We start from the raw sequence: 14,218 nt of genomic DNA, 5'->3' as shown, positions 1-14,218 counted from the left end.
TGACATTACTTTTTCATTCTGCTTACTATAGACTAGAAATCATGAGTTTTTTAAATATTTTATATATTATTGACAGTCATTTTTTAACAGTAAACCAGTCTACATATGTTTTTTTTTTTTTTTTTTTTTTGTGTGAAAATATCAGTATCAGCTATCAGTATATGAGTCAGTGACGTGATGGGTCAATTTTCTGTCCAAAGGCCTTAATAATAATAAAAAACAAAGATATGATATCCAAAGTATGTAAGGTAGTACAACTAGATCTCTTTTATTGAATCCAAAAGGTTTTAATTATATTTTGCTACATATAAAAGTATTTTAAAGATTTTGAAGTGTCAAAAGGTCATTCGGTTTAACCGTCCAAAGGCCAATACAGCCATTTCATTTGTGATTAAAATATCTTAAAATGTAATGAATGTATATATTTTTTCATATTCTGGCATAATTTTATAACATATATCAACATAGTGCAAAATGGTATTAAAATTATGTGTAGAAGTTGTTGCTTTGTTATGAGAAAGAATGTTCGGGGAAAAAAATGAATTTCATTGAAGTCATTCGGAGTAACCAATATAAAGGGACCATTTTGGATCAAGTCATGCGGTCAGTATCATGTGACAGGATGTGACATCATTCAGACACCTGCACAGGACCACATGGTCATGAAGCAAAGTGACACTCTCTCTTAACTATTTGAAAAATTCATGTTTTCACTTGTTCATACGCACATCCCGAAACATCAGGTCATTCGGTACAACAGCTATAAAACATGGAAAATGTTGTAATATTTTAAAAACTTGTACTAAATATAAAATGTTTGACTGTCCTTTTGCCAGCTAGCTAACTAGCTAGCTAGATAGATATTAGCCTGTTAGCATTGTTTGAAAATATTGTCATTCGGTAAAACTAGAAGTGTCATTCAGTAAAACCGAAATTTTGTTTAAACCAAATGACTTTTTTAGTGACAAATTTTGTCCATCTTGTAAAAAATGACAAAAGCAGTATTAATTGATTATAAAAACCACATAATCTCGTTGTTAACACTTAATAAAACTTCAAAATTAATTATGTCTCCATTACGTTTTTTTTTACACTTTTAAAAACCTTATTCGTAATATATAAAATACACACTTGTTTTCAAAATTAAACATTTGCCATTTATGTGTCATTATATTGTTTATATTGTCACATTGTTGTTAATGACAGTATAAAAGGCAATTATTTAATTTCAGAGACAAGATGTTACCTTTATTACACCATGCTATAATTTTTCTTACACAGTATAAGAGTCTTTTCAGATATAATATTTTAGCTTGACTGTATGCTGTTTTCAATAATGATGCATCTGCAATAGCCAAACCAGTTCATTAGAAGCAGGTGTTCACATACTTTTGGCCATATACTGTATGCTGATCTTGTTTTCAGATAATCAGTGTACTTTTGACCCTGAATGACATCTTCAATAATAAGACGAGATCTGATGATTTCAAATTCAGCATTGAAAAGGATTTAACACCCACATGTCAGAAAAAAGCCTTACAAATATAAATGCCATTGCCAAGTCAGTAAAACTTGTTTCCATTTTGGGTAACTTTTGGGTTTTCCTGCTTTCCATTGCCCATCGACAGGAATACTCATCATATTTCACACATCATCATGTAGTGCCTGTCTGTCTGTAGTTATCAGCAGGCGAACAGCATGACCTGAGTCAAAGCCATTTTACCAGAAGCCATTATGCAGGGGTGACGTGACAGCATGCACAGACTCCAGACTCCTCAGACCTCTATTATAGCCTCTAAACACCCTGATGTTCACTACTCCTGTTAGAATAAATTAGTATATGATTAAAATATTCTTGTGGTCAACTACTATAATCTGTTCTGTAGCATTAATAAAATTCTCAAGCATGTGTTAAAGTCAGTTTGTAAAGGTGGGCAGTAAAGCTGTTTTAGTTGCAAAATGTTGTAAATCTAAAAAGCCTATTAGGTTGATAATGACTTGCATAACCATATTTCATTTTGATAATTTTGAAATTGGACATTGTGTTATCATGGAAACGGTACTTTAGCAGGCTTTGGAACACAGCTTGGTTAGACATATGTGACCCTGGATCACAAAACCAGTCATAAGTCGCATGGGTATATTTGTAGCAATAGCCAACAATACATTGTATGGGTCAAAATTATCGAATTTTCTTTTATGCCAAAATCATTAGGATATTAAGTAAAGATCATGTTCCATGAAGATATTTTGTAAATCTCCTACCGTAAATATATCAAAAATGTATTTTTTTTTGAGTGGATATGCATTGCTAAGGACTTCATTTGGACAACTTTAAAGGTGATTTTCTCAATATTATTATAATCTCGGCCAAATATTGTCCTATCCTAACAAACCATACATCAATGAAAAGCTTATTTATTCAGCTTTTAAGATGATGTATAAATCTCAAGTTCAAAAAATTGACCCTTATGACTGGTTTTGTGGTCTATGGCTTTGATGTTCCATCAATTTTAGTGTCCAAATTATTTTGTAAAATATATATCTTGTATAAAATAAAAATGGTTTAGTTCTGTACATTTGCTTTTACAGTAAACTTATATATCTTTTTTACACTTTAATTTTTATGCAGTGATCTGAGTATTTTCTTTGCAAAAAGACCAACCTTAGGTCTGTATTCCAAAACATTCATGAATTCCAGCCATTTAAGTCTCAAAAAGGTGAGTGACAGTAAACAATTCAAAGATATTTTTACAAATTAAATTGGGAAAGGAGTCTATAGGGAGTCTAAATGCAAAAATTGCACACATCATCTTTAAAGATCTTCAAAACATTCACCTTGACACTGAAAAGTGGTTACATCCCTTAAAAATGCTGCTTGAAGATGCCATTCAGGATGACTAAATGAAATTTTCAGTGAAATTTTTCTAGTCACATTTTTAATACCTTACAATGACCTTGGTTTATTAATTTAAATAACTACTTCAAATTTGTTTGCCACTACATAATCGCCACTCATATGTGTAAGATGTAAGATATAAGATGGCTTGCCTCTAAGGCTGCCTGCTTCCTTTAATGTTTTCCTGACACGGTGTGGCTGAGGTCCTGTTAGGATGAGAGACACAGAAGCAGAGGTGTGGGATAGCAACACGCATACTGTACACACACTCTCATTGGGTCGTCCTCACTGAGCATGCTCAGAACTGTAAGCAGGATAAACAGACTCATTTAGCCACCATAATAAACAAAAAACAATCACTCTTATGGCACAAAATCACAGGGAAGGTGTGAAAAGAGACATCATATTAATCCATGTCACAGTGAAAATGAAAAGGCAAACATTAACATTATGAGAGAAAAAAAAAAAAAACAGGTACAAGAAGCAGGATACATACATGGTGTGAATGTGTTACGAAAGTCACTGTATTATGGTCTTTTTTTAGAGCATTTATTGATTCATAGCAAATTAAATTGTCACACTCTTTTCTCATGTCTGCTTCCTACTGCATTGAAATTCAGGCCTCGTAGCGTAATTGTGACATCTCCTTTACACAGAGATGCTAATGCAATACTGATGAATTCAGTGACATTTGTTTGATTAACTTTTTAACCTACTTTATGGAAATTCAGTATTGCCCTCTAAGCTTTCACACTCAAAACTGACAACATTTTACGTTTTTGGGTGCTTGAGTGTGACGTGTAAAATGAGATTTGTTTAATACCGTATCTCTAAACAGCAATAAGCTTTCAAGAAGACCAAATGGAGACTTTTGCTTATGTCTCCTGCTTATGATATGTTTCTATTTAGAGAAAGATTCAATAATCTCACATGACACCTAGATTTTGCCAAGATACTAAAGTCTGCAATCAAAACAAGACCGATAATCTGAGATGTGCTATATATCCGCAATAAGTTTGTGTTTCTGTATCACATTTGTTTCCATGTTTATTTCTCTTAAAGGCATAGTTAACCCATCTAACCCATCATGTCTTCATTTACTCATCCTCAGGTTATTCCAAACCGGTATAAATTTCTTTGTTCTGTTGAAAACAAAGGAAGATATTTTGAAGAAAGTTTGTATGGGCCACCATTGACTTCCATTGTATTTTTTTTTTCCTACTATGGAAGTCAATGGTGGCTCAAAGCAGCCTGGTTACAAACTTTCTTCAAAATATCTTCCTTTAGCAGTACAAAGAAATTTATACAGGTTTGGAACAACCTGAGGGCGAGTAAATGATGACAGAATTTTCATTTTTGGGTGAACTATCCCTTTAAGGAGAAAAGTTGATATCTCTATATCAGATAGCGCCAATAAATCTCCTGAGATATGAAAGATATCTGGAACAATAGACATTTTCCTCTTGGCAGTGCAGCTAAATCATTGAAATCAATATAAGGGATAGAAAGCCATACAGATGAATGTTTAACTAAATACACAATGAGCTCAAACTGAATCAATGTCTTGAGGACAAATTGCAGAGATGTGGTCCTTTAAATTATATGGTTGTTTGTTTGAACAAGTGATAATGTGCTGGTTTCAGTCTTATCTGTGATACAGTAATATGGCTGCTGTTTTTATCAATGCAGAAAATCATTTTCTTAATCTGGATTTTTGTCTAAACATTCTTAAAATAAGATAAATGTACTTGAGAAGCAAAATTACATAAGATATTTTAATTCCAATGAATATTTATTGAATTACTTTCAACAGTTTTTTTAAACCTCACTGATAAAAATGCAGAAAAAATATTGAAAAATAATACTTAGCCAGTTGGGTATAAAAAATATTGGGAAACGAGAATGGAAGAAAATACTGATCAAGGAAATGATTTTTTGCAGGAATGGTAAAATTCATTTCTTTTCTCATTGTACATGACAATATTCTGCATATTTGAAAATCTAGCTCTGCAGTTTGTCATGGTTATGATATGGTGACTGTGATTTTGCCAAGTAGGACATGCTTCTGAATGGAAAATGGAAATGGTAGGTTGATTGTAATGTTGTTCTGTGACCAACAAGAAATATGATCCAGGAACATGCCCTACTTGGCAAAATCACAGTAAGCGCTATAATAGGCAAACATTCGTTTTGGTTCTATTCATTACAGTTGCCAATATTGTGTAATTTGTTTCAATTTTACCAATGTTCTGAGGAGCTCTGATGCTTAGAAAGTGAGCATGTGCACCACTTAAGTTGTTCTTAGACTTATACTGTTGCATAGACCAGTCATGTGACTGATGCTTCAGGGCAAAAAGAGGACACTATTTCACATCTCAGAAACTCAGGCATGAGGGGGATGATTCCCAACAGAGAATCTCAGTCACAGCACTGGGGAACACAGTGGTCTTTGAATCCTGTCTTGAAAGTAAGCAAAGCTTCACCCTTCACTCTCCTCTGCACTCTATACTCCTCTTTTCATGACCACAACTCTCCAACAGTAAAGAGAATTACAGTGTGTTACCAATCATGTACAGTGTATATATGTTTACACAAAGTGTTACATGTGACATAATCCTGTTGTCTGAGGCAGTTTAGTCCTGATATATCTTATACCTATATATAAAAAAAAAAAAACTTTATTGTCATCACAATATTCTTGCCATTCAATGTAACTGAAAATACATGTTCTCTTTATTGTTTTGTAGACCAGTGGTTCTCAACTGGTGGGACTTCTATGCCAACATGGAAAGGTTGCATGACATCCCTTCATCCTCAAAACCCCACTGAAAAAACCTACACAAGGTAAATTATATTAGTTAACTGTTTGTTTTTATGGATATTTCTGTTTAGTTTTGTAGGATAGACCGTTTTAGTACTGTGTTGGATCTCCAATTGATGTCCATTGTATAAATATGGGTTCTGAAGCAAAACCAGTTGAGAACCACCATTATAGACCACCTAAAGTCAAATGGTAAAGACTCTGTAAATGCAAGGCTGTGTTAAGATGGCCCAAAGCGCCAACTTCCTCCCCGTGATTCCGCATCGCGTAGCCTACGAGGCCATTTCTCCAGGCTTAGCTGTGCATTGAGAGGGAAATTAAAGTATATATTCCTTCTCCTGAAAAGAACGTGAGAAATCTGCAACATAGAATACTGCATTAATATTCTACAGGTAAAATATCATTGTTTTGCTCAATGCATTTAATGAAAAGAAGAATCAAATCATTCTGCATGGCAAGGAGGAGTTGCCGTTCAATACCACACAGTTAATAAACGAAGTCACGCTACAGTGCTTTCAAAGCATAGTTATCGATGTTAGAATAAAATTAATTGATTGAATAATTTTAGGCTTATTGAAAGCAATATCGCAAAGTAGACGTAAACTCATGAATGTTGGATATCACAGGGTGGAAGGGAGCAATTGGCACAAAGCTTATTGATGGCATGCTGGCTCAAATAAAATTATGGTTTAAAGTCTCTCAGAAGATATACAGTGGGCTGTTATGAATAAAAAACTCAATATATTTTTTACTGGGAATTTTAGATTCTTGTTTATATGTTTGTATTTTGTACTGAGAATCAAAATGCCATTCATCCCCTTTATTTTATTGTAGTGCCCCTGATGATAAAATCAGTTCTGCTAACATTTTGAAGATGCCATACTGTATTATGGCCCATATATCAAGTCCATGCCTTGATATTAGGTCTGAATTTATATCTAAATCACAATTGTGATAAATGTATATATTTTAAGAGAAGCTTTTATTTGTCTCTTGAGCTTAGATTAGTTTCATGTTGAATTTAAATGTACAGCAAATGTGTAACTTTTCTAAGCAAATGTGTTTCATTTTGAGACCAAAATAAACCATTATTTTATGCACAAGACTATGAAAGACGAACACTCTTACATTCTGGTGACACAACACCCTTTTTTTTTTTTTTTTTTTTTAAAGATATACGCAGTTAATAATCTTTAATTATTTTTCCTTAAAGGCAAAAGTTGTATTATTTGTTTAAATATCTAAATATTAAAACTAGATAATTGTAAATAAGTATTAAGATTTTAAAATAATATATCTTATTTATATTTATATCTCATAAGAGGAGAACAAACTCTTTGCCAGTGGTTTAGAAAAATTCAAGATTATGTAATTATGCAGATATGTAATTTTGCATAAAGTAAATTGTTCTCATTTTAGATCAATTATTTATATGCTAATGAAAAGCAAGATAAAATTACTAATTATTCTTTGCAGTGTATAGAGAAATATTAATGGTGCAGTTGTGTCTTATATAATCACTCCAAAGGAGATTGTCTTTTTATGGAAGTGATTGAAACGAATGTAAAATTTGATCAGGCGTCTAAAATCTGAAGCAATCAATTTTGTATTACCATAAAGCATTGTGCGATCTGCTTTCGAAGTGAACTTAGTCCCACTATTCACTTTGCCATCATGATAAAGTCAAAGGTGTAGTGTCACTCTGAATGGAATGCATGACAGTCTAGAGGAAGTGATGTCGTGTTCATGACAGACAGATTAGATGGTTCAGTAAATTTGCATGTCCGAACGAATGTTTGAGATGAGAGTGACAGTTGCTCCCTGTTTGCATGCAGGAAAACACACACGCACACACACAAACAGGCATTAGCACTGAACTGCAGGCAGAGAGTCTTTACCAGGTGGTAAACAGGGGTCGTCACAGTATAATGTATGGGCTTTTTATTGGATGGCAACAGGATGACACGTGATGATGGACAGGGTGGAAAAAGGAGGGAAACTTATTAGAAATAAGTAAATGTAAATGTGACTCCTATAATGTGGGGCGGTACAATCATGTAGTGAACTACATGAAATGAAAGTGTAATGTTTCCATTTTGAAATACTTTCAAAAGTGGGTTAATGTGTTTGTGTTCTAGAGTGTTTTGATGGAATGAATTGTGAATGAGTTGTGATGTGATCTCAATGACAGTGATAAATCTGTCTAAACAATGACAATTTTTTAAACAGTTCAAAATTGTCATTATGGAATTACTGAATCACACTGAGAAACAGATGACTGCAACTTCAAGCAATTCAGCACCAAAAACAACCACTCTATCATCTTTTCTTTGTATCAACAATGGACGCTAATGTATCATCAGGTGGTAATACAAGGTAAAACGGTGTCCTACAAGGACTTTTTCAGCACTCTGCATGAATGCAGCGGTGGCTGATAGCAGCCCGGCCAACGGGACACCCTATCTATCCTTGTCACTGTCAATGCTATCAGGATCCAGTCAATATCCTTCCCTCCCACTCTTAGAAGCCTCACAAGTTTGCCCTGTGGCACTGCTGATAAACTTCCAGCAAGAAAACAAGCTCGGAGCTTTATCACATTGTAAAAGCTTGTCCAAGCATCCAATTACGCTTCATCTGGGTCCTGTTTTACCAAGAGTTAAAGTGAATGTGCTGTTATACAGCCCCCAATTAAAGCCCCCAATCTGCGCCCAACCTACAATCTTTTCATGACAACTGTACCAAAATAACTCCATCGAAGGGAATTAAACAAAGATAATAGAGCTGGACCTACCTTCAAGACCCTTGGTGTCGAGCAGGTCAAACATGATGACGGCCACGGCCGACCATGTTATGATGAGAGCCAGCACGAGGATCCAGGCCATGGGTGAGCTGAACGTGCTGTACAGGTCATCGGTCATGGTGCGCTTGGATGAACGTACGGGATTTGCACTCAGGTCATTCTTGGTCTCGACTATGGTAGTCGTGGTGGTGGAGGACCGTGCTGTAGGGACAGATAGAGATTTAGAAATGTATAAGTGCAAATCTTTGCTGTACAAAACAGGTTAACCCATAAAAAAAAGAACATTCTACATGGTTTCAAACTGGTTTGAGCTGGTTATTTTTGGCAAAAAATCTGGTCCTGTCTCATTTTCATAGTAGTCACTGGTGGGATTGACATCTTGGTTATTTAAAGCCCGAAACACCAAGCAGATGCCGACGAACTAGTGGTGACGAAAGCAGACTGTGTGGTTGGCTCACATCGGCTGGGTCCAAAGTTGCCCTGACACATCAAAACGGACGCTCGACAGCCGACGGCCAAGTTGCACATCCGTTCTGCGCCTGCGTAAGAAGAAATGTCTTTCCGTACCAGCAGGTGGCAGTAGCTGAACAGCCAATCAGAATGATCAGATGGCCCGACTGACCGAGGAGCTCCGACGCTGATTCAACATGTCGAATCGGCCGAAAAAAAAGTCGACGAGGACCAACTTCAGCTGACGGTGCGGAACACACTGAGAAAAATTAGTCGGCCGACGAACAAAAAATGCCCGACGGCCGACCGTCGGCTTGGTGTGTTCTGGGCTTTAGAGTCCATGATGGGTAGAGTTGGTAGTTTGGTGTGTGGATTCCCCTTTTCTACATATCTTGCTCACTGACTGAATCAACGCACCCAAGTATATATTTTTGTATTTTGGTGCAGAGAAATAACTTTTTGCTCATTAGAGCTGGTAAACCACATTCAAACAATATCAAACCAGCTACTATGGGTGGGCGATATACCTGTAGACATGATTAACTGGTAGAAATTTGTGAACCGGTAGAGATTTTGGACTGTATTGTCTCTATTGTGGTTACGCTCACGTGAAATTGCTGTGCTGCGTGTGTAGTCATGAAATATTATTGTTTGCATGCATTTGTAATAATTGTGGTTTAAAAACAAGTGATTTTAAACCATTGAAGCCGATGCTCAGTGAGCGTGTGTGTACTGAACTGAGTTATTTTTGCTGCTTTATTGGCCTTAAATGGTTACATACACACACTTGTATGTGTCAAAATGCCTGTCTTTGCAAGTATCCTATAGTAAATAGGCTACAGTCATTTATGCCACAAATGAATGTAAACGGTTGAGAAAGGAAACACATGTGTAAAGGCAGGAACACACCAAGCCGACGGTCGGTTGTCGGGCAGTTTTTGTTCGTTTGCAGTCTGCTTTCGTTGCCACTGCACGCCACTCGTCGGCATCAGCTTGGTGTGTTCCTGCCTTAACAGTATACTGGATCCGTACAGCTCTTAAAGTGACAGCAGCCTAATATGCCTGCTGTCTGTCATTCATGTTAAAATCACTCACTGCTCTTGACTAAATCACTTTTTGTAACTTTAATAAGAACAAATGTATATTTAATTTACACAGTGAGGACCACAGAGTGTTTTTTTTTTTTATACATTTGATTACTTTATACAATTTATGTAGCATTTCTTATTTAGCGCTTGATGTTTTTGTATGTTTGTAGGTTGTAGGTTTTTTTGCTACAGTTTGTGTAATTCATGCCTGTATCAGTTTTTGCCTTGATTTGAAAGTGAATTAAGGCATATATATTGATCTTTTCTTCCTACAAAGTGATTGTGTCACTTCAGAAGATCTACAATAGATACAATAAATAGATTAATTTCATACTATCTTTGTCCTTTTTGGAGCTTGGAAGTTTTGGGTCTCATTGCCTTTCATAATACGGACAAAAACCCTGTTTCCTTCTGATTTTTTTTTTTTATAACTTTTTTTTACTGGATGAAAGTTGCAAATAATAAAACTCTGTGTAGACAAGATGTAAGAGATATACAAACAAAGACAGCTAGACAGCAGATTAATGTTTGCTTTTTGTCTTTATCAATGCATTGCCTGGAAGAGAGATTGAATTGAACTTGCTGTCTGTAGATAGGGCACACATCTGCAACGGCAATGTTTCATCATTAAAACATCTCCAAGGCCGCATGAGGAATGCTGGCGCTGTGTCATCTGTTGGCCGGAGCCCCTTTAAAAGCCTCTTTTCTAAATGGATATAAATTCTTGTGGCAGCTCAGTCTGAATTGCTGCACAGAGAGTTCAAACATACGCTACATGTAACCTTTATATATGCTGCTGCGTTTACAAGACCCCTTTATTGATCTTTGCCAATTTTGTTGACTTAAGTCATAGTAAATGATTGATTCTTGCGCAAGCTGTTGTGATTGTGTTTACAAAAACTATTTGTGGTTGATCCATTGTGAATCTGAACCAAGATCGGGGTAGTGGTTCTTGTTTATGCTGGTCCTGTTGCTCAGACAAGCAATGTTTTCTGTTGCCTGTACTCTTGGCTTGCACACAATGACGTATCTATGCACGTGGGGGTCTGATACAGATGTCACACGCTGAAAGTATCAGCTAAGACCACCTGTTGCATCTCTTCACGTTGGTCCCTGTGGTCAAACTTAGGATTAGACGTCCCATCCAAATGCTGACTCAAGAAGCTTTCTCTAGACAGCCTATGATTAGCTGCATCTGGTTTGGAGTTTTAGTGCATCTTTCTGTATGTTATCGTGATTTTGCCCCTGCAGACTGTCTGCAAGCTTCAGTATCTGACTGTACAGAAACATAAGATCTCAGATAGTGTACACCAAAGGCTTAGGAGAAATCTTCCATGGCAACACGGTGCACAAATGCCACTTCAACCCTCACTGTGCTGTAAACCGAACAGTGGCGGAAGGAAATAGCCCTTTTTGCATTGCTTATTTTGATACAAGATCTTGTCCTGCTCAGATTCTTATGTTGATATCCATGGCAACTAATCCCAGGTAAGTGAGAGCTGTTGAGACAATGAAGTCAGCATAAACAACACTCTGCACTTCTATTCCCTCAAGTGTCACTTTAAATATGATTTATTCAGACTGATCTGAGAGACATTTCACAGTTTAATAAGAATATCAAATTTACTTTTAAGTCTTTGCTACGTTAAGCCATTTCACATAAGACTGGGGCTCATTTATGCAGGCCCCTGACGTCAATAATTGTTTTTGTTTTGTTTTTTTGGAAACTTTATCTCAAGTAACTAATAATGACTTTAAAAAGGTTTCAAACTTTTTGAATACATTATTTTTTTGTATTTGGAAGCTGACAGGATTTCAGTGTGTTGAGAGAACCTTTGAGAATACTGCACTTCTAAATCTAAATGATGCCAACTATCAATGAAAATATACTGAAGAGACACTGAAACCTTAAAGGGTTAGTTCACCCAAAAATGAAAATAATGTCATTTATTACTCACCCTCATGTCGTTCTACACCCGATTTCAAAACACTGCTTCAAAGCTTTACGAATCTTTTGTTTTGAATCAGTGATTCAGATCGCGTATTAAACTGCTGAAATCACGTGACTTTGGCGCTCCAAACAACTGATTTGAAACAAAGGATTCGTAAAGCTTCGAAGCTTCATGAAGCAGTGTTTTGAAATCAGCCATCACTAGATATTGTTGAAAAGTCATTATTTTGTTTTTTTTTGGTGCACAAAAAGTATTCTCGTCGCTTTATAACATTAAGGTAGAACCACTGAACTCACATGAACTGTTTTAACTATGTTTTGAGTACCTTTCTGGATCTTGAGAAGTTCAGTGACATTGCTGGCAATAGAGGCCTCACTGAGCCATCAGATTTCATCAAAAATATCTTAATTTGTGTTCCGAAGATGAACGAAGTTCTTACGGGTGTGGAATGACATGAGGGTGAGTAATAAATTACATAATTTTCATTTTTGGGTGAACTAACCCTTTAAGCTTCTCAGGAGCCATAAAAGTGGTCCACATGACATATTGTAACTTTATTCCAAGTTTTTAAAAGTCATATAATAACTGAAACTTGTTATTCACTTATAATCTTGACATTTGCCATTCTTGAGAGAAGTAGCGAATGTCAGTTTGTAAATGAATCATTCCTTTGAGTCAAGTCTTTTTAACGAGTGATTTATTCATGAAGCAAACAAGTCTGAATCTTCAATCGAACTCACTGACTCAATAATCTGGTTGCACCGAATTCAGAAGACCTGTTATATATGCATGGACCACTTTTATGGTGCATTTGTGTCCTTTCTGAAGCTTCAGTCACTGTTTATTTTAATTGCATGGAAAAGAGTGACTGGCGCAGTATTTGTAATTTCTCCTCGTGTTCCACAGAAAACAAAGTCATATGGGTTAAGAATGACGGGAATCATAAATCATTTATAATGTAAATTAATTGCCATTTTTGGGTGAACTATTCCTCTAAATGTATTTTCTCTAGCTGATTGAATAGCCATATTTCAGTTGATAACTACCTTAAAAAGCTGCGCTAAGATCACAGGCCTGCTTCAAAGGAGTACAGATTCCCATAGAGCCAAATGATATGGTGTATTTTTAGCAGCTTTCAACCACGAAATTCCCCTGCAAAGCAAATGGCTGCCATCTGACAGACAGTTAACTTCACTAAGGGACTCAAGTTAAGTTAACTTGAGGTACTTGGCTGTATACTGTTAGTAGCATAGTTTGTCACATACAGTACAGTAACATTTACTTGACTTACACCATCTTATCGTTAAATGCACTTAGAAATGTAACTAAAAAATGAAGTTGACAGTACCTTCCATCTCTCTCATGCACTAACAGGCTGAACACAATCTCAAGAGTCAATTCCCCAGTCCAGAATAGTTTTCCGATCGAAAGCACCACAATGTCTCTCTGTGCCTTTCCTGTTGGAGTCCCAATAAAACTTGGATTTGTGCCAGGGCCCCCTACAAGGAAGCCAAAAGGCACCTGTTGCTTAAAGTGACAGGAAAAAAAAACTGTACACTTCCAACTGGTACCATGTACCAGCACGAAGGGAAAAAACAAGGCAAGGCTGTCAAAAGAGCAAATCAAGCCCTAGGTTGTCCTTATGTTTGTTACCAACCCATGATGTGTGTGGGTCAGGAAACACGGGAGAGAAGGGAGGACGGGTTTCAAGGTAACCTTATCTGTGTCTGGACTGTGTGGTTTATTCTTAGAGTCCCCGGCAGCAACGGCATTATGCTTTGCCTTTTTAGGCCAGGGGTGTTACCCCCAAAGAGGAGCCGGGCTGTCATCGGGTGAGTGTGCGGAAGGCAACCACACACACACACACACACACTCACACACACACACACACACACACACACACACACACACACACACACACACACACACGAATACACACAACACACCTCTGAAATGTATATTTTGATCCATTTTAGCACCATTTGCTGCTCATTTGCATAGTTAAATACTGCATATTATACTTTAAAAGCATGTATAGAGATCTCTTTAATGCAGATTTTTTAAAGCTAAGATTGAGGTAGAGAAGTACTGTCAATGAATGCATGTAAGAAACTAAGCCTGTAAGCTGTTTACGGTGGCTTGTTAAATATTCATGCAAATCAAGCGAAACCTTTTTCATAAACCGTGCAAATGGAACATTTAGAAAGT

The 14,218-nt window shown here is 36.3% G+C and overlaps 1 protein-coding gene across 13 annotated transcripts in view; it reads right to left on the bottom strand.

The window, feature by feature from the left end:
• The window catches only part of trdn (triadin), a 57,433-nt gene extending 43,700 nt beyond the window's left edge, over positions 1–13,733 (bottom strand). For 8 of the 13 annotated variants that reach the window (XR_007926937.1, XM_051876216.1, XM_051876217.1 and 5 more), the window contains exons 1-4: positions 13,359–13,733; positions 8,512–8,721; positions 7,619–7,657; positions 3,052–3,105 (exon numbers count right to left, since the gene is read on the bottom strand). Coding sequence is in view for 12 of the 13 variants with exons in the window: in XM_051876216.1 (XP_051732176.1) it covers positions 3,052–3,105; positions 7,619–7,657; positions 8,512–8,721; positions 13,359–13,374 (319 nt within the window). In the remaining variant the exon portion in view is untranslated. The remainder of the gene's footprint in view (positions 1–3,051; positions 3,106–7,618; positions 7,658–8,511; positions 8,722–13,358) is intronic. The other 5 variants (XM_051876222.1, XM_051876223.1, XM_051876227.1 and 2 more) reach the window with 3 other exon arrangements.
• Between the last annotated feature and the right edge of the window lie 485 nt (positions 13,734–14,218).

The sequence above is a fragment of the Ctenopharyngodon idella genome, chromosome 20 (genome assembly GCF_019924925.1).
Source record: "Ctenopharyngodon idella isolate HZGC_01 chromosome 20, HZGC01, whole genome shotgun sequence".
NCBI lineage: Eukaryota > Metazoa > Chordata > Actinopteri > Cypriniformes > Xenocyprididae > Ctenopharyngodon > Ctenopharyngodon idella.
Note: the sequence above shows the minus strand (reverse complement) of the source record. Positions and strands in the feature narration are given on the sequence as shown.